The sequence below is a fragment of the Jatropha curcas genome, chromosome 3 (genome assembly GCF_041381405.1).
Source record: "Jatropha curcas cultivar XTBG-Jc1 chromosome 3, XTBG_Jcur_1.0, whole genome shotgun sequence".
NCBI lineage: Eukaryota > Viridiplantae > Streptophyta > Magnoliopsida > Malpighiales > Euphorbiaceae > Jatropha > Jatropha curcas.
The window spans coordinates 32,371,571-32,392,565 of NC_143153.1; the positions used below are offsets into that span (position 1 = coordinate 32,371,571).

Here is a 20,995-nt window from a genome sequence, read left to right on the forward strand (position 1 = left end):
TATAAAATCTTACTTATTAAATACAAAATCTATACGATTTTATGTTCAATAATTGCGATATTTCATCGCCTTTTAGCGAAAATTATTGAACAATGATGACAACAGATGAATATAATTTTATAAATTGCATATTATGCGTAATTTTATAAATTTAAATATTTTAACATATATAATAAATGAGCTAAAAGATTTAATACTTCGTACTAAGATGCTTTCTTCTAAAACGAAAGATCAACTAGGTAGGTGAAACTAGGTTAACCACATATTAGATAATGAGTAATCCTGATGTCATGACTTGATCCATCCTTCAATAAATTTCACCAGAAAAAAACAGTAATGAATTGAGATTAAATAATATTTTAAACTTAGTTGTCTATGAAGAAAAATAATTAATATGATTAATTATTTACAATTTAAAATTAGGTTGATTAAAGAAAAATTATAAATACTCAATATCTTGAAATATTAATTATCTAAATGATAGCAGAACATTATCCACATAATCAATATTAGGGACCATGAAAGGGAAATGTTATTGAGGGAGGCCTTCAGATGCCCCACTTCACAAGTCCAATTTCACACTAATCCTTGATCCTTAAAGAGAGGTTAGTATTGCAACAGGAATCTCCCATCCTAAAAATCACAGGAAGAAATCCATTACACTCAGCAGAAAGGAGGAACTAACCACATTCTGACCTTAAAAAAATACACGATATACATAACTACTCGAGGAAACTGTGCATCATGACAGCCTGTTATTCAAATTCAAGACAAACTTAAGCATGGTTGGTATTACAATTGATGGATTAAAATCAACTTCACCAGCTTCACCCTGACCATCCTCTCTGAGAACTTCCATTATGCACATTCAATCGATCAAGTACAGCATTGAAATCCACGGGCTGACCACTCTCCTCCATCCTCTGTATCACACCGATGACGTGATCCATCCTGAAACCCATGTTTACCAGCTTCTCAATCAACTCATTGTAAGGATGGTTGCGAACAAGGTGTGAATGGTTTGGATTGCGAGCCAACACATTGGCACCTGCAGCTGGCTGAGAATTTTGGAGACTCAGACTCCCTGGTGGATACCCAGCCTGAGGAAAGTGAGATGGTTGAGGTGGATGATGTGTTCTTCCACCTTCACTACTATCATACATCATGTATGCACTGCCTGGGGGAAGTGCAGGCGGACCAGCAGTTGCATAACCATCACCTGTTTGTGTTCCATAAGTTGCCTTAATTTGCTGAGGTGGAGGCTGTTGAGGAACTTGCCTACCAGCTCCATATCCATATGGCATTTCAGCACGACTAGGTAAAGGTTGCGGAACGGCTGCATATGAGACTTGCATAGGCATGCTGTTTGGCATTGTCTCCGGTGGAGCTGAATTTGCTGGTTGGCCTGGCGGTGGATAGGAAGGAGGATAAACCGTTGGTGATGAAGGCCTGATCTGGGGCTGTTGTTGTGCTTGTACCTGCTGAGGTAACTGCTGAGGCCACTGCTGCTGATACTGAGTAAATTGTTGGCCCACTGGTGTTTGATTTATTTGTGGCTGAGCTGGCTGCGGTGCCACTCTGGAGATGTCTTGCATTTGGTGTGTTCGATATTGAGGATCAGACGACAGATATTGACTCTGAGGGTGTTGGGTCTGGGCTGGTGGATTTGGTAACTGGGTTGATGGCAAATAATAAGATTGCTGTTGGGTCACATTCTGAGGTGGGGCTTGGGTCGGTGGAGGCACAGGTGCAGGCTGTTGCTGTGGCACCACCTGGTGGGGCAGAGCAAGAGCCAACTGTTGGTTGTGCATTTCAGGGGAATTATCAGCTTTCTTGGGATCAGAAGCAGGAGATGAAGCTTTTTCCTCAGATTGGGAATGGTTTGAAGAAGCAGACTCCTTCTGCGCAAGCTGAAGCTTGGCCAATTCTTTTTGAGTTTCAGCCAGTTCTTGTTTGTCCCTTAGGATCTGGACAGACCTATGCACCTGAAGCAAGAATCAAAACAACTTATGGTCTTGTCTTGCATCTAGTAGCTCAAGGAAACTAAACTAATTGAAATTAAGCACGACAATAAACAGAGACTTCCATAATTCAATTGCTCAACAGAAAGAAACTTGCATTCCCACTGTAACTTGCAATTCTTCTCTAATCAAGGCTACAGAAACTTCAATTTAAAGAACAGAAAACATTATGACATTGATTCTTCACTTATGTAGTCAAAATAAGAATTGCACCCACTAAAAAGGATAATCACAAAATGGCCTCCTTTCTCTTCATTTGACTCCAGTTGTCTTGGGATTTGTGTGCTTATCCCAATCCAAATCAAAACACAAGGAAAGCAACTTTTTGGTGTGATTTCAATACTAATCTTATCATTCGAATTATCTCAATTGTCACCCATCCATAACTTGAATTATATGCAATCCCATCCACTACAGGTTAATTATTGTGCATCGTAAGAAGTTGTTTGGAAGCAAAACTAATTCTAATCCATGTGCCACATCAGCCCATGATTGATTTCCCTTCTTTAATCTTCATCAACCTTTCCTCAACCCCATAATGCCCTTTCAGTTGGGTAAGTCAATTTTTTCCCCCAAAACTTGGAAGTCTTTAATGTGGCCAACAAACATTTCATACAGCCAAGTATTTAAAAAGGAAATATTAAGAATTCAGTATCTTTCAATACTAGAACAAGTGATGTTAAGTGAAAATTGAAAAATTATATGGTATCTCGTATTTCCATTAAATGTACTAAGCACTGATGTGGCATGTATGATTCACAAACCAATGGTTTTTATTACTTTCTTCATTTTTTCTTAAAGGTTGTTCAGTACTAAAACATTGATTCATTGGCGATTCACATGCATACCTCTAGTCCTTTCCACAAAAATTCAAAACCATGTTTTTGGGGTAAATTAGTAAAGCGCCAACGATTGACCTGATGATCCCTCCCAAAATCCCCAATCTTGGTAGTTACTTGACCTAGGCTAATGACCATGACATGCATCATGCAAGAAGAAAAGACCAAGAATTTAAGGGTAATACTCAAACACTTCAACTTATCTTCTCACTCAATCATAAGGAACAAGAACTAACATTTGGATTGAACAGTGAAACTATAAAAAAAAAAAAAACCAAACCCAGGGACATTATTTGAACAACAAACTCAAATCAACTAACCACATGCATTTTCATAGTTCGTCAAGGTAGAGCTAGAAAGAGCCGATACAAAGCATGCATATGTCCTAAAAGATCACAACCAAAAATTATTGATTCTCTAAAAGCAGGTCAATAAATCAAAGTGCATTCTTCATTCATGATTGGCATATTGGAGGTAATGTTATGGGGCAAACTTCAAGTCTCTAATGCCATCAAAGGAAATTAATTTCCCTTTTGGAGACTAAACTATCTATTATAATTCTGTCCCATCAAATGACAAGAAACATTAATCAATGCTGTGCATTTCACATCTACTAGAAAACAAGTAAAACAAAAACCGCCACACGACACACACGCATGTGTATAATTATAACTGAACTCACCTCTTGAATATGTTTCCCAAGAGATTTAAGCTTTGCGTCTGCTTCTCCATGGTCACGAACTAAATCAGATCGCATTTCTCCAATTGACTTATCGAGGTTATAGCAATATAATTCCAATTGGGACAGCCGTGAGCTGACACCTTCGAGAAAGCGCATAACGTTGTCTGTATGTTTTTTCATGCTTTTCTCAAAAAAAGATATCATATCTTGGCTGAAAGAATCTTCTGGCTGGCTATAGGAATTGGCAGGAAACACAGAAGACCTTGCCATTCTGCCTTTGTGAAAATCCTGATTAAAGTAAAATGAAGCGGTCCTGAGTTAGTGAATATGGTTCCACTTACATTAAAGGAATACACATTACAAACATATGGTATTCAGAGCGACAAGAATAAATTTTGTAACAACAACAGACGGTAATCCAAGTTCAGACTTCAATTCCTGAATCATTAATTCAATTAGACTTGTACAAGTTTCCAACAGTATAAGAGATTCATAAATAAATCTTGTGTAATGCAGTAAAAGAGCAAATAAATATGGGATGTGTTTGATGAAGTTTTCTTTAACATTGAAAAAGTACATTCAATGCTCTCCATGTTTCACTCCAGTCGATTTCTCCAGACTTCCAATATTTAGAATGTCAATTTAGTGCTCTCCAATGGAAATATTGAAACAACAAACACCCATAAGAAGTCGACAAAAGGGAGGAGAAAAAAGGTGGAGAGGGAAGGACAACATTAATAAGCATCACCCTACCCTTCTACTCTCTCACACTCAGATTTACTCATGAAAATTTGGGCATGATGCAATTGGAGATAAAAGTCAGTTTTAGACACCATTTTCCTTGACAAATGAAAAAATGGTCCTCACTTTTAGTGTCATGGGTTCTCAACTGGTACAGCAAATTAAAGCAAGAATATGTTCTTACAAGCATAGAAAGAAGTGCACACTAATTTTCCACCGGCCCACTAATGAAAGAAACCTAAAATGTCCTGGCTACTTTTCAAATAAATCCAAGTGCTGTACAGTACATCTTTTTCAACGACAAGCCAAAATAAGTGTCCTCAGTCGTCACAAATATGATATCACCACGTTCCAACTCGACCTCGCATCACTAAATTAAAATACAACATTGAAAGCAATTTGAGAGCTCAATTACTTAATAACCCTACCAGTAAAACTTAATCGGATACTGGATTCCAGCTAAACTGGAGTTAAACTACAAACATCTTACATTTTATTTGTCATCTTTAATTCCTTTATTATCAGTAAAGTAGATATTTACCCATAAGTAAAACCCAATAACAAAGAACAAAACCGTAAACAGCTCTAATTAATCTCATCCTTCAATTACAAATGAAATAAAATGAAAATCTTCAATTATAATAAGCAAATTTAATAAAATATAGCACATTCAAAGCCAATCAAAGCTCCAAATAAGGGGGAAGAGGGTTTTAAAAAAATTTACTTTAAGAAACCAAAAATCACAAAGTTATTGAAATCTATTAATCTGAAACCAAATTTGAACTAAATAATTGTCTCAGATCAATAGCCAAAAACGCCAAAATCCACAATTTCCCCAAAGCCAACCAAAGCTTAAAACTTTCACCAAGAAAACAAAACAATACCTTGCTGGAATTAGACCCAATAACAGGATCTGAATGAGTTCCGTTGGAGGAGTCCTGATTAGTGTAATCTTCATAAGAGCAAAGAATATCATCGGACCCGAAATCGAATCCCTTCGAGCCCGAGTTGGCCCGGCCGGAAGATCCAGATGCCATTTTGGGATCCGAAACTCAGATTGAAATCAAAGTCTGGGACTTTCTATTCCTAATGAAGAAAGGAAGGGCTTTTATCGAAACAAAGACACAGATGAAACAGAGAAAGTTCTCTTATGGCTTGGATTTGAAGGAAGATACAGGTTTTTATTTATTATTACAAATCAAAAGAAGCATACGGTAATGGGTTTTTAAAGAGAAACGTTTTTTATGTGGCAGATAAGGATGAGGCTCGTACCGAGACCGACTTTTCTCTTGTTTTTTATTTTTATTTTTCTTTATTTTTTAATATTGAATATTTAGGTTTGGATTTGTTTATATTTTTGTTTGTGGATGCTAATATTTATTTATATAAAATAATAATATGCTTGTATATTAGAAAAAAGCGACACATATAATTTGAAATGTGGGCGCAACAACATGTCAATGTGTGATATAAGACAATATTTGGAATTTTTTTATTGATAATTGGGATGAATGATTGATTGTGGCTGTTATGATTTGTAATGATTAATATTAATATGTAATTAGATTAATTATTGATAATATTTCTTTTTTTTCCTCTCAAATTAATGAAATATAATTTTTAAAATTAAAGTGATTAGATAAAATAAATAGTATTTTTATCAAATCAATAATTTAAATTTATTATAATTTAAGTGATTTAATTACTTTTTTAACGAGCACGTAAAATCTTTAATAACAGATAAAAATTCAAAGATAATATATGTGATATTTTAATTTTTAATTTTTTAGTACGATATTTCATAGAGAAAATTTTACAATTAAATGTCTAAAATATTTTTGTAATTTATATCTAACACTAATTCATAAAAAATGGGAGTTTTTATTTTTTTACCAATTCGGTTAATATATTTAAAATTATATTATACTAAAAAAAAACTTATATATTTAAAATTATATTAATATCATAAGCTAAACTTTTTTTTTGTCCAATTAAAATCAAATACTACAAATTTTGTAATAATTATTATTATTGTGACTAGTTTAATTAAATGTTTTACAATTATTCATTTTAGTGTTTGGAATAGTCAAACTCTTATATATGTGACATAAAAAATCCCATAAATAACCAAATACCTACAATTCTAAGGTCAGAATTGGTAAAATAATAAAAGAGTTGGTGAAATTCATAATGTCTACACCTTGGGTTGGCATAATAATCATAGGTAGATAATAATTTTTTTTTTTCTATTTTCCCCTTTTGACCATGTGATATATATGTTTGATTATAGTATGAAACCAAAATATTCTTTTTAAAAAAAAGTTTGACAAATCAATTGGAAAATTTCTCTTACCCTTATAAAATTCGTATTAAGATTAAAGGATTTAATAGATTATTATATAGTTCTATTCGTGATTTAATGATTGAAATTATTTTATGAATTATACCAATAATATATGTGAAATAATTATAATTTTATTGAAATGAAATAATACTTTTAATTTTTTATATTATGATACAACGCTGTTTGAGAGCATTTCATAAATAATATTCAAAATGTGTTAAAATAATACAAGAAAAATACGGTTTAACCTCATCCAAAGAGAGGATTGAATCTTGATACACATAAATTAATCCGATACACGTATAACTCAAATACCATTAAAAAAAATAGTAATATATACGAAAGACTATATGGAATCTCGACCCTTTTATAATTAGGGTGTTTCTTCTGAGACAAACTGTGAAAATTTAAAAAAAAATTAAAAGAGTATCGATTCATGTTTCTCCAAAAAGAAAAAAAAAAAGAAATGGTCAAAGTAATTAGGAAAAATAAAATTAAATTATGAACATGGAATCTACAAAGTACATACAAACATAATAATATTCAAGAGCTAAAAATGAACATAAAAAAGATAATTAGGAGATCAAAATTACAAGTTACCACCTAATTAGTCTAGACAAAAAGACGGATTTTATGTTCACATGCATTATAATTATACAGAAAGATACAAATTAAGAAAGAAAATGAAATTACAAAAACCCTAATTAGGTTTTTTGAACAAGGAGAGGATTAAGGAAATTGTTGATAGCATAGAGGAGAAGAATGGCATAAATTATGACAGCAATGAAGCCAGCAACCAATGCTCCTGTTACTTGATCACAGAATTTAGGAACTCGACCACAGGTAGGGAACCAACCTGCATGTGAATTTCCATTTTTACCCACTTGAGCAATTGCCAAGGCAGCTGAAATACTTGAAGTGAGCAACATAGTGAACACCTATATGTATTTCAAACAACAAAATAAGTTAATATTCTAATAATTTCCATGTCAAAATAACACAACAGAAAATTTTTAGGATAAGACTTGCTTAGTATTGGTGGTCCCGGTGTATTATTAGAAATATTCTCGTACAAACGAAAATACTATTTTAATTGATTTCGTGTATAAGTGAGTTCATAAGAAAAATCTTAAAAATTGAGAGTTTGAATGAACCGGAGGAGGGAGTAATTAATCAACTAAAGCTTGTTGAATCCATAGACATGAATAATTAATCAACTAAAGCTTGTTGAATCCATAGACATGAAAAGATGAAGCTATGCAATATAAATTACCACATCCATGGCCACAACTAATCTCCAGAGCAAACTTTGAGGAGGAAGAAAGAGAACCAGAAAACCATAGACAGTCACAATAGAATTAACAATCACAAAGTACCTAAATAAACCAAAAAAAGAAAAAAATTTTAGTAAACAAAGCAACTAATTAGCAGTAAAAAAATTGATGAATTAAAGAATCAAAAGAATCAGTTACTTGAAGGATGGAGTGTCAGTGTACTTTGCTTCAACTGAGAGACCAAATAAGGAACCAGTTTCATGGCTAGTAGCCATAACAATGGCTGCTGCTAGTGTAGCTCCAAAGGCAATAAGCCTGAAAAGAAGAGCACATATTCTCTGAGCTTTAGCCATTGAAATTGCAGAGCAGAGCACCCACATAATTGAAAAGGGTATTATCAGTTTGTGTCTCTAAAACAAAAGCAAAAGCATATAATTTGGTTGGTAAAAAAAGATTGGTTTTGAGACTCTGTGTACACTTATTTTATGATATGTTGGTTGAGTTGCTCTATCTGCCCTCTGCGCCGTCCAGTAGGATTTTTTCTGCTTTGGTCGACTTTGACTGCCTCTTCATCGCTAAAGTTATCAGCATGTATAAAAATATATATAAACTTTTTTTTTTTTTTTTAAGACTCTGACGGTCGAGAGAGATTCGAATTCAAAACTTTTCACTTATCATATTTGTAAAAAGACCAATTAAAATATACTTGATTAGCATAAACTCAAATGGATTAGTAGTAGTGTTTGTTTTATAATAATATAATTAGAAGTCAAAAGTTAATTGCAATTTACTCCCTGTTAGAAGAGATTTATACGAGTACTGACCATAATCGAAGGTGAAGATACGCGTGCAATTGAAAAAAAAGAAAGAATTAAAATGTTTATTTTGAATCACTCATCTGAGTGGACTCAATGTCAATACTTCTAATTTTAAAAACTATTTCAGCGTTACCAGCAAGATGATTAGAACTATAACCTTTTAATCACCAATGAGTGGTTTTGTTTTTAACATTAATTCCAATTAACCAAGAGTTTAAGCTACAATTGCAAACTAATTGAGTAAAAAGTTATCAATGACGTGGAAGAATTTGATTGGCCTTGAGAATAAAAAAATAAAAAAAAAGGAAAGCATCTCCTTTGGGTTAGCCGTTAGCGTCCACGGCTCAACGTTTGTGGGTAGGTCTATCATTTCCTGAAGGAATATGTGTTTTATTTAAATAGACAAGCAATCCTTCAGTCTCCTTCTATTTGTGCTTTAAAATTTTTACATGAGTATTGAGTAATTCAACCATCTAGATTGTAATAGAAACTTCTTAATTTAATTAAATTATTCTTTATATCACCTAATTACTTTAATTTTATAATTTTTTTAGATTAATCTACCATTGAAATTAAGAAAAAAAGAAAAATAAACGTAAAAAATCCTACTAGTCGCTTTCGTTTCTCCTATTTTTTAATATAAGCTAAACCCTATCAATCATTTTATTTTCTTCTACCTCTTTTTTGGTTTTAACTATCCGGTGAGCCATCTCCACTTATGGAGGAAGGTTTGGCTCTACGCTTCACTTTACAGTTTATAGCTCGGCATATTTAGGGTGCGGGTACTGTTCTAATAGATTCTCAAAGTATTTTTAATGCTCTTTCGTCAAAGATTAGAGATATGAGTAAGTTGAGTATTGTTATTTCTGATTGCATTTTGTTATTAGCCTCTATTCCATTAGTCAAGGTTCGTTGGATTAGAAGACACGATAATATAGGTGCTCATTGCTTAGCTAGAGCATCCTATCGTTTTAATCGTGTTCATATTTGGGATTTAGTGCCCGAATGTTTGGTGGATTACTTTTCCTTGAGATAATATATGCTAATTCTTCTTTTTCAAAAAAAAAAAAAAAAAAAAAAAAACTATCCGGTGTCCGAAGTGCACTGATCCAATTAATTATAATTTGCACCGAGCAAATCTACAAAAAGGGATAAACTTCTCTCTCCCGAATATTTAAAAGGACTTCATACCTAATTTTCTCTTGTCTCTTTAATACAATCTCAATCTTTTGTGTCGATTTCTTTTAACCTATTAGTATATCTTGATGTATTCAATATTCTAGCATTTTATAGTTGCTAGTGAGATCAATTAATTCTTTTACTCAAATTTAAGGATTTTAAAGTAGAGCGTTCTTGTAACTCATCATTATAGTCTTAATTATCAATTAAATTTATGGAATCACTGTATTATTTTTATATTTTAGAAATTTGATGATTCGGTTTTATTTATAATTTAATATTCAATATTTCATTTCAAAAATTGAATGATGTTATTGTTCCCTCTGCCAATTGATTCATCATTTTAACATATTTGAAGAATGATTGAGGAAACAATTAAATAACTTTAATTTTAAACAACCTTTCTTGCTTTTTTTACCCACTAAAATCATAAACGACCAATTGTTGGATTTGAAAGTTCTGTGCAACTGAATCGCGGTCCTCCAACGACTCGTCGCTCGGCATTAAAAAATGTTACAAGTGTATAAATCGAGTATTTGGCTGAAACGATGGCGTTTAGGGGTTAGTACTAAGTCTTCTAGGTCGGTACTCGAGTCAAAGCCCCAAACTTTTCTCGCGAACCAAACAGACAAAAATGACGATTTCCTCTCTCACCTCTTTCTCTATTGCCCCGAAGCTCTCCTGCTCAATGATCCCAACAACAACAACGAAAACAGTTGTCCATACATTTCCCACAAGAACTCATTTCAATTCAACCCTAATTTCAAAACCTAACTTCACGTCTCTCTTCCTCACAAAATCCACTCTTAAACCTCGATTACGAACCTCCGGCATTCGATGCCTCTTCACCGGCATAGTCGAAGAAATGGGTGAAATCAACCACCTGGGCACCACTGTGGACGGCGGATTCGACCTTCAAATAAGGGCAAAAACCGTTCTTGAAGGTGTCAATTTAGGAGATAGCATTGCTGTTAATGGCACTTGCTTAACGGTAACGAATTTCACTAATGAAGAGTTCACTGTTGGTTTATCTCCTGAAACATTAAGAAAGACGTCTCTTATTGAGCTAAAGCCTGGATCTTTGGTGAACTTGGAGAGGGCAGTACAACCGACAAGTCGTATGGGTGGGCATTTTGTGCAGGGTCACGTGGATGGCACGGGAGTGATAGTGGACAAGGAGCCAGAAGGGGATTCATTGTGGGTGAAGGTGAAAGTGGATAAAGACTTGTTGAGATATGTTGTGCCAAAGGGGTTTATTGCTGTGGATGGAACTAGTTTGACTGTGGTGGATGTGTTTGATGAAGAAGGATGCTTTAATTTTATGCTGGTGTCTTATACACAGCAGAAGGTAGTGATTCCTTTGAAGGAAGTTGGACAGAAGGTTAATTTGGAGGTGGATATTTTGGGGAAATACGTAGAGAGGTTACTTAGCAGTGGGTTTGTTGAATCCATCAAGGCTTCAAAATAAAGGTAAAAGAATGTAGCTTTTCTGTTTTTACTTTGAATTTCCTGCATTTGAGGAAATATGAATAAGAAAGATGGATGCTGTTATCTTGTTATTTGGATTTTATTTTTGAGAACATATAGATTCCTTCTTTGCTGCTAGCAATTACGCTTTTTCTTAGACTTGCCTTGTGGTCTTGTAGTATAGTCTTTTGTATAAGAAGTAGGAAGTCTGTAAGTAACTGCTGTATAAGGACTCTTGGTCAGTCTAATCCATACTTTTAGGACTGTGAGATTGAATATTTGAGCTGGGGAACACTAACTGCTGTACTTATTTTATTCAGTTTGAAGAATATAGTTGGTAGATAATGAAATTGGCCAAAACAGTTTGAACAATTGAGATTGTTCTTCATGCCAAGTTCATATAAATAGAAATCTTGGGAATACCATCATTAAAATGCTGTATGAAGCTATTTAAAAGTGACACTGGAGAGATGACTGTAGGAGAAGAAAAATGGAGGTAATGGGTATATATTTGTATCATAATTAAAACATGAATATTCATGTTTCCATGTCTTTGATTTTACCATTGTTTTTGCCCTGTTGCTTCATCTGCAATTGGCTTGATGTTACTGGCTTTGATGTTATTTCATCTTCTTTCTAATGTGATTCTACATCAAGGACACTCATGAAATTGAACTTTCTTGTGTTCAAAATCTCACTAGTAGTTGCCAACTTTGAGAAAACACTTATACGTTTACTCAGTGTGACCTTGCTTATCTTATCTTAATGTGATTTCTTTAACACTATGGTTCAACAATCTGATATAACATTCACCTTGCATGAGTCTGATAAAATTTTTTCAAATTTTTGAGGTGGAAGTCCACACTCACTTATAAGTGCCTACTTTCTGTCAGAATCTTTTATTTTCTCATCATCATTTACCCTAGGATTGGTTGTGTAAAACTTTTGGAGGAGTTATATAAATGAAATGCTACACTTCAATACTTGAAAATATATTTTTATCTGCACCTGTAGGACGACTTATCATAGGACATTGACATAAACTTCTGTTGTTTTGAAGACCTTCAACTGTGACAAAGAAGAGAGGAGGGACTTTTGTGACTTCATGAATAGAGCAAGAAAGATAAAGAAGACATTGTTCAAACAAGTGAAAAACAGCAATTCAATTTTGGAGGAATAATTCAGTGGCAAAGTGCATGTTAATGGTTGAATATTCAATTAGTCTTTTACTTTTATTCTTTGACTCACATTTCTAATGGTTCATAGAGCTTTGAGTAAATATTCAAAAATCAGAATATAATGGTAAAAAAGAGCATTTGTTTGATTTTATTTATTTGTGTATTGCATGATAAAGGCACAAAGCAAGTGGCATCTTCAAAAAAGTGTGCATGTCTTCATTAAGCCCAAGAAAGTAAAGGGGGATTCATCTTGGGGTTTGACTCACACACCAATGACCTTCAAAATACATAGAATAGAAAGATCCATTTTGAATTTTTAAGTTTGATATGAGAGTTGATTCAACAAATAGTATACCCAATAACAGGTGAGCAAACTTTGGAAAAAACCAAAAACTAAACCGAACTATCTTGGATTAATGGTTTGATTATTTGGTTTTCGATTTTTAATTTTTCACAATTTCGATTTTTGATCTTTAGATCGGAAAATACTTATTTTCAAAGTAAAATCAAACTGTTTGACCTTATATGTATTGAATTGACCCGTTTAATTTGATTTAGTACGGTTTCAAATAAAAGTTATTTTCAGTTTTTGCAATTCGCTTCAGTTTGAAACCGAACCGGCTGTTTGCACACACTCCCATATCCAATATGCATTATAATTCAATTATAGCATACCCCATAAGTATTATAATTCAATTATATATTGCTTAAATGATAGTAATATCATATCTAATAGAAAATTTGTTAATACCGAACACCCATTCTTTAGGAGAGGGAATCAAGGAGTCGATGCATGCACCAAATAGTTAATCAGCATTATATTTTATTAGTTAATATTGGCCTAACCTAACAATTGTCGCAGTAAAACAACTATCCAATTTTATAATTAGGGATTCTGTTTTTTTCTTTTACGTCACTAATATTAATTAGTTTAGTGTTCTTCCTAATAATATTTGCATTATCAGACTTATAATTAAGTTTATAATTAAAAATTATGTAGAGGTCCATATTGCGTTGACTCAAAAGATGGAACCTTTTTAAACATTGAGATAAAGTTGAAAGCTTTATTGGGTATTTTATTTATTTAACTTTTGGGATGATGAAATCATGCAAGTCAAGATTTGTTGCATTTCACAACCATGGATGTCGTTTATGGCTAGCTATTTATTTCACAACCTGTCTTTCCCTTCTTTCTTTAATTTAGACAAAGCCCCCACACGTTAAAATATTATTTGATTAATACTTAGTTGTAAGACAACAATTTCACTACGTCTTTGCCAAACAAAATTTGGCATCTTCTTTTCTTTTGTCCTCTCAAAATTAGCTTTGTTGTCTACTCTTGCTTATGATTGTTTGTTTTTATTTTTTAATTTATGTTTTATTAGTTGGTGAAAATATTTTTAATATTATCAAAATTCTTCTTACTTCATCATCTATTTTCCAAATAATAAAGTTTTTAATTAATATAGAAAAGTGAAAATAAAGCCAAGTTGAACTAAAAAATGAAGTTGCCATAAATTACAAAACCTAACAAAAGAAACCACCAATACAAAAATAACAAAATGTCATATAAAATTAGTGGTTGACAAAAGCAGTTAGTTGTTATTTTGGTATGACACGTGTCATGCACCCAAATGAGTGATGACCTTCTGTCTCGGCTAACCATAACCACATGCACACAAAAAATATCACAGGAACAAAGTACACTTGCTAGCTCTTCTATTTGATGATGCTTTTCATTTTCTTTTACCTTTTTTTTTTTTTTTTTTTTTTTTTTTTGTGGTGTCAAATTTACAATGTCGTTTTAGGCACTTAACCTTACTTGGCCACAAAAATTTTATGTTTTGAAATCATGTGCTCAAAATTAATATTTTTTAATTATTTATTAATAAAAATTGTGGAATTCAAAATAGGTTGCTTTTGTATTTTCCATTTCTTATCAAACTAGACAACTACTATACTGATAAAAATAAAGGGTCAAAAAATAATTTTATTTAATTATAAGTGATAAAAATAAAATATATTTTTCAATAATTTTTTATATTATTTTTTTTTTTTTTTTCATTTTGGAGGGTATGGTCTTTTGACTTATTTTATATAATTAGAGTATGATATTCTTAGTTTTATCAAAATATTTAATTTTCTTAGTTCTCATATACTTTATGAAAAAGAAATAATAAATTAAATTAATGAGTTAAACATTATTCGCATTTCTAGATTTTTTATATGTGCAAGTTTGGGATCTTACGTGGTGCCGTTTGAAGCATACACGTGTTGAGCAATAATTGCGTGCGACTTGAAAAATCAGCCTATCATGGCTAACTTCCGAACAAGTCATCTTGCATAGATCAACATCGCCAAGCCGCAAAAAAACCTTCATTCAATTCTATTATTACTATATTGCCCCTTCTAAAGGTCATGAAATTCTAGAAGAAACTTGCTGTTTTTACAAGGCTGCCCTTCTTTTTCTATTTTCTTTTTTTTTTTTTTTTATTCTTTTGAATAAATGATAATAGGCAAAGCTAAGTTGAGGAGGGACATGCATCATGATATTCTTTTTCTTTTCTTTTTAAATTCTATATATTAACATATATATATATATATTTTTTGAGAGTAACATAAGTTTGTTTTAAAGGATACATTAATGTAAGTTAATTTTTATGTATTACATTAAATTTTCTAAATTAAATGTTTGTTTCCATAAAAGAAAATATAATATTTGTCTTATAATAAAATATCTTATGTATCTTTCAATCAACCATTTAATATTTAATAATGAAAAATTTTCTTGTCCACGTGTTTACATACCAACCAGAGACAACTTTACAAAGTGAAATTAATGTATTTCTATATGTTGAAGAAAATTAAATGTCTTCCTTTTCATAGATATATTTTAGTCATAGTATCAAAACTTGGGACAAAATAGTTAAAATCATTTTAATTAATAGTGATAATTATATCATACAATGACCTCAAAACCTCAAATCTTGAATTAATAGTTTGATTGAGACACGAAAAGGGATTTGATTTTTTTTTCTCTCTCACATATATTAAAAATTAGTCAAAAATTATCAATAAGCAACTGGATGAAAATCGACTGGTGAACTTTAATTGTAATTTTATAATTGAAAATTTAAAATTGTTACTATTTTAAAGAATTTCACTTAAATATCAGCCTGGTCAAAATATGAAAATGCAGATTTCTCTATTAGTGTATTTGTTATTTGTTATTTGTTAATATGCATTTTGATAACAAAAGCAAGTTAATAAGGCAATTAAATGATAAAAATATAGAAAGAAAATAAAAGCTACTAATTGCATCAAAATATCTTGCAACAAATATCGATAAAAGGGTATTTTGGTAAAAGTAATTATATAAAAATAATTTTTGAGCAGAAATTGAAAGTCAAAAACGTAAATTCAATAGCGTAAAGAGTAGGGCATAGTTGCCGCGTAAATATTCAAGTTACTGCCGACCTTTTATCTCTCTATATATATAATCATCAACGACTCTCCCATCTATGCCATTCAACACCTTCTCTTTACTCATTTTCTCTCCTTTGTAACTTTTTCTTTCCAAGAAACCAAACAGAACTATTTTCTTTTCTCGAACCTTTACAAGATTCCTGGAATTTGAATTCCCATCTCTAAACAATGAAGAAATCTGGCATCTTTGCTGCTTCTGTAGCTGCAGCTTCTGCTACTGCCGTATCTGCTTCCTCTCCATCTTCTAACTCAAGCTTTAGCTTCAGTTCTAAGATGCAGCTTTCTCATGAGGTAAGCCTTGAAAGAAAAATTTTGGATCTTCTTTCAATTCGTATTTGTTTTCTTTTGCTCTCTTGGCTTTTTGCATTATACCCTGTATTTATTTATTTATTTGGTTGCTCTGTTTTGGTTGTTGGTTTATATGCTCTGTTTCTCTGTTTTACATTTGCAAAGCTGAAATTTTTAAATAAAATCTGTTGGGTTTGATTTTATATTAATAAGACAGAAATAATTTGATTTTTTCTTGGGATTTTGAGTCTTCCTTTTATAGGTATTTTCTTGATTTAAGTTATACTGATTTTCTTATCCCATCAAATTAATCCCAAATCTTTGTCAGCTTGAATTCCAATTTTGAAGTGAAGATGATTTTATTTTATGCTTTCTTAACACTAATTACATTTTAATTTTCTGCGATCGATTATTTGGTTTTTGAATTGGTTTTTTTCTTCTGTTCTTGAAGGAAGCTAGATCAAGCAAAGATCAAGAGAGATCATCTTCAACAGAAAAATTTGCACCAAGATTTGATGGATTGAAGTTTATTGAGACTCTAGTCACTGCTCATAGATGAAAATTTCAGAATCTCCTCGTGGCTTTAAAGCTCCATCATCACTGATTTTAACTGCTCATCTTTTCTTTTTCTCTTTTTATAAGAAAAAGAAAGAGAAAGAAAAATATTTTAGTTAAAGAAAGTCTTGACTTTTCTTTTTCTGTTTTTTTTGGGTTTTCTCCGTGGATATGATTAGCCGAAAACTGCAATGTTGGAGTCAAGTTTTGTGACTGTGTTCACACTTAAGAATATCCCTTTTATGTTTAAAGATTTTGTTTTTGACCATTTCTCTTTTTATTGCATCACTGAGCTGCCACATGACAGAAAGTGATTGGGTATTAGAGGTTTGCCCAATTCAAAACCTAATGACAACATGTTCTATAATTATCTGTGGCCATTTCTAAGTTAGTAGACATGTCTTTTTTTTATTTTATTTTATTTTAATCATCTGTTATTCGAAATTTATTGCCGGGCATACTCAAAAAGGGAATAAAATGCTCCCTCGGACTCTATGTTCAAGACTCGAAAAATATATTTTTGCTATTACATCTCATCTCGTCTCACGGGAGTTAGTATATATGTCTTTTTTATGTCATAAACATGTGTCTTACAAGGACAGAGAAAAGCAAAATGTATCAACCCATGTGGGAGTTGTAATGAAATATGATAATGTGTACAAAAATTGAGTCTTTTTTGCTCATTTGGTGTAAAATTGAGATAATAATTGCACAAAAAAGTTAATTCTTAAGTAAATTATTTATTGCATCTAAATTCCTGAGTAAATTGAAGTTTATTTTCTTTTACAATATGTATAAATTTGAAGAAGAATTTGAATTTTTTGCATATTGTCACACTTTTGAATTTTTACATATTTCATACTTTTATTCGGTATAAATGAATATAGAAATGACATAATTTAATTTAATTTAATTATTCATACTTTTAAATTATGCTCCAAGAGCATTTATATTATTCTTGTGGTGTATATCTTTTATATTTTGTTATTATCCGGCGACAGGGCTTAGCATTCACAAGCAATAAATCATGAATTTGCAAGTTGTAAAGTTTGATGTGAAGTTATGAATTATTCGAGTCAACTTCCTTAATCAATTCCAAGATGTATGTGGACATAGTTCAAACTATTTCATAGATATCCTACATCATAAGTTCAAGAAATAAGAATGCGAGTCATGTTACTTAGTTTAAGTTTAATCGACCATTTTAAAAAATCAAATGTTCAATTATGCAAAGATATTTACAGGGTGAGACAGTCACGAATTCTGAAATTGTATTATTCTCGTACAAAAAAGATATGGAAATACTTACGATAAAGAATTAATACAAATTGTTTTGAACTATTAACAGTTTTTGCATATCCATACAATATTTTATCCTCCATTGGATCTGTCCATTTCATGTTCCCTCTGGAATAGGGAGTATAAATGGAAGATAGAAAGGTTGATGATGACTAAAGAGGGCAAAGGAGTGTTGCTCATTATTTAGTGGAGTGGGAGAGAGTTCACAATCCATTCATTTTTATGTCCAATGTCTTTTCCATGTAAGAATCTCTATCCCAGTCCAATTGACTCTTCTGCCCACTTATTTCAGTTGACAGATCATGCCTCGTACAAGACTCCTGACTTGCTTGATCCAATAATCGAGTCATTGACAATAATTTTCTCTTGAAAATAAAGTTTCCTAGCATACAATCGAATCTTTTTTTTTTTTTATATATAACCGGGATGTTTAATCTTCTTCCGCTGTAGAGCTTAAAGATTTTTTGTCTTTTTAGCAAAATGCGCTTTCCATAAATCAAACTGCATTCTCATCCATGCGAGGATTAAAATTGCTTACTGTCTCCACCAATACTTTATTGGTAGCGCACTATTGATTCTTGAATTTGTATAGAAGGCATAGTTTCTTCTTGTAACTAGCTAAAGAGTAACAAGTCTTACTATTACTACATCGCTATATTACAAAAAGAAAGCTTCACTGTTATTAGGTTTGCAACCTTTGGCTACATCTTAAAGTTCCAAATGAAACAATACTAAATAAAGAGAGAACAGAACATTTACATAAAACCAGAATCTTCAATTATAGTACGGACAAGTGAACAGCATGAATCAAAACATCCTATCTCAACACTAATCTTCTTATCCAAATGGTGTCTAGCAACCGACATTTCATATATATCTATATTACAAGTTCAATTAATTTAAAATCCAAAAAAAAAAAAAAAAAAATCTAGTAGGAGTTCAGTTTAATAAAAAAAAATCTGTAAAAATCAAATATTAATTAACTGGAATGTTACTTTCTTTTGATATGTACATAAGTCTCCACGTTCAGACAAAGATAGTATTCAAGTAAAGTCTTTTTAATAATGACGACTCCAGGTTTTGAACCTAACCTTACATTGACAAATAAATTAGTAGTAACGAAAGATATAACACCGAATCGAAGCTTTTAAGTTGAGCATTTAGAGAAGCTGGAAATTGTATAACCCTAGAAAGAAGAGACTAGATGTGGGGATGAGCAATGAAGGTTTAACTCTAGGTAAAGAAGAAGAGTTGCTATCAGTTTCACATTCAATACCTTCCTTTTTGTCTTTGCACTCATTGGCAAATAAACCAGGAGGGTATTTTCCATAGAGATTTATGTAGCTGAACATTGTTTCAGCACAATTATTGGTTCTGTCATTTAGGGTTGTAACATAAGGGCAAGCAAATTCTCTGAAAGCTGAACAACAACTCTTTGCAGGGTATAATGGTCCTTTGCACTTGCTTGTGAAGACACTGTAGTCTAAACTCTCAAAACTTATATTGCATTCTGTAGTCAAGACAATAAAGATAATCATCATTAATGAGGAAAATAAGAAAACCATGAGTTCGAGTTACCGAAATAGCATCAACTCTCTTCAGAGCATATAAATATGAGATATTTCATGTATAAGATCACTCTTCAATTTTTGTATTGGATTTTTTTAAAGAAAAAAGAAAGGAACTTTGAACATTATGATCATTGAATTCTCTCAAATTACATAACAACCAAGAAAATTTTTAATTCAAGCAGTAAAAGAAAATTTAAGGCAGGAGTTTTGAAGGGAAACATTGCTTTTGATTGTAGAGTTAATTTCATGAATTTGAACTTAACTTTCTTTATTAGAATTCATATATTAGACCCTAAAATTCTGCAAGAAACAAAATCCTTTTTTCCAAGAATAATAAAATAGCAGTAAAAAGATCAAGAAAGATTGAAAAACAAATAAATGAAATGAAGAACTTACCTTTCTTGGCTTGAAGAAGGGTACGGCCAGAATGTCCATCAGGATTAAGTACATCATCTGTATATTTCAATTGAAAATGAATGTGAAAATTAATGAAACAAATCTTATTAATGTCGAAAGACAGAGAGCAAAAAAAAAAAAAAAAGATAGAATTCTTACAGGAAATGAAAGAGGAAGAGCTGGCTAGTTCAATCAAGAGGAAGAACAAAATGAGATAAAACCATGATGAATTGTAATTACAAGCCATGTTTTTCGTTTTTGGATTTTTTTTTTTTTTTCTTTTAAGAAAAATTTTCTCTCTTCCTCTTTGGAGATCGAAATTGATCTCCAATGCTCCAGAGACGAGCAATCAGCATCTTTTGTTTTTCCATCAATATTTTCTTTTTCCATTTTTAGAAAAGAAGAAAGATAAACTGTGGCGGAGGAGAGGAAAATGTTGCATGAATATTGGTCTAGAAAAGCTGTCATTTTGTTAATGGGGAGCAGCCAGATTATAATTGCTTTTATAGTTAGTTAATTCGGTTATAATTCATATTAAAATGAATTTAAATTTCTATATACATACATTTATAATTTTTATATAAATTTATAGCAATTTATAAGAGTTAGTCTAATGCATAAATAGAAATCTTGTAAAATATATTTTATCACATTTAAGCCAACTATATATATATATATATATATATATATATATATTCTTTGTCATTGGCACCAACAGAGTCATCCTCTTCGATGGTAGGCATATTTAAATCTCAGAGCTGATAAATGTATATCCAAATTGATAGTTTATTTCAGATGGTAACAAAAATGTGTCATCAGATTTTCTTTTTCTTTTTTTTTTTTTTTTTTTTTTTTTT

The 20,995-nt window shown here is 31.6% G+C and overlaps 5 protein-coding genes across 7 annotated transcripts; 2 read left to right on the plus strand and 3 right to left on the minus strand.

The window, feature by feature from the left end:
• Nucleotides 1-509: 509 nt before the first annotated feature.
• On the minus strand, nt 510-5,516 carry LOC105646938 (formin-like protein (DUF1421)). Of its 2 annotated transcripts, none has more exons than XM_012232896.4 (3): nt 5,168-5,516; nt 3,543-3,830; nt 510-1,985 (listed from the first exon to the last, which is right to left on the minus strand). In XM_012232896.4, exons 1-3 carry the CDS (start codon nt 5,318-5,320, stop codon nt 828-830), a joined length of 1,599 nt encoding a protein of 532 aa, XP_012088286.1. In that variant the 5' UTR covers nt 5,321-5,516; the 3' UTR covers nt 510-827. The 2 variants fall into 2 exon arrangements, with proteins under 2 accessions (XP_012088286.1, XP_020540104.1); XM_020684445.3 differs by lacking the exon at nt 5,168-5,516 and adding an exon at nt 4,120-4,314.
• Nucleotides 5,517-7,106: 1,590 nt separating this feature from the next.
• LOC105646939 (CASP-like protein 1C1) lies at nt 7,107-8,467 on the minus strand. Its single transcript, XM_012232897.4, has 3 exons — nt 8,100-8,467; nt 7,901-8,003; nt 7,107-7,565 (listed from the first exon to the last, which is right to left on the minus strand). Exons 1-3 carry the CDS (start codon nt 8,279-8,281, stop codon nt 7,332-7,334), a joined length of 519 nt encoding a protein of 172 aa, XP_012088287.2. The 5' UTR covers nt 8,282-8,467; the 3' UTR covers nt 7,107-7,331.
• A 2,009-nt stretch (nt 8,468-10,476) lies between these two features.
• On the plus strand, nt 10,477-12,694 carry LOC105646940 (lumazine-binding family protein). 2 transcript variants are annotated; one of them, XM_012232899.4, is made up of 2 exons: nt 10,477-11,368; nt 12,380-12,694. In XM_012232899.4, the coding sequence occupies exon 1, from the start codon at nt 10,533-10,535 to the stop codon at nt 11,364-11,366; it is 834 nt and encodes a 277-aa protein (XP_012088289.1). In that variant the 5' UTR covers nt 10,477-10,532; the 3' UTR covers nt 11,367-11,368; nt 12,380-12,694. The 2 variants fall into 2 exon arrangements, with proteins under 2 accessions (XP_012088289.1, XP_012088288.1); XM_012232898.4 differs by having other exon boundaries at nt 10,478-11,368; nt 12,426-12,694.
• A 3,354-nt stretch (nt 12,695-16,048) lies between these two features.
• Nucleotides 16,049-17,555, plus strand: LOC105646941 (uncharacterized). The gene is made up of 2 exons (XM_012232900.4): nt 16,049-16,320; nt 16,769-17,555. The coding sequence occupies exons 1-2, from the start codon at nt 16,198-16,200 to the stop codon at nt 16,874-16,876; spliced, it is 231 nt and encodes a 76-aa protein (XP_012088290.1). The 5' UTR covers nt 16,049-16,197; the 3' UTR covers nt 16,877-17,555.
• A 1,576-nt stretch (nt 17,556-19,131) lies between these two features.
• LOC105647045 (GPI-anchored protein LLG1) lies at nt 19,132-20,582 on the minus strand. Its single transcript, XM_012233024.4, has 3 exons — nt 20,298-20,582; nt 20,139-20,195; nt 19,132-19,681 (listed from the first exon to the last, which is right to left on the minus strand). Exons 1-3 carry the CDS (start codon nt 20,383-20,385, stop codon nt 19,332-19,334), a joined length of 495 nt encoding a protein of 164 aa, XP_012088414.1. The 5' UTR covers nt 20,386-20,582; the 3' UTR covers nt 19,132-19,331.
• Nucleotides 20,583-20,995: the final 413 nt, after the last annotated feature.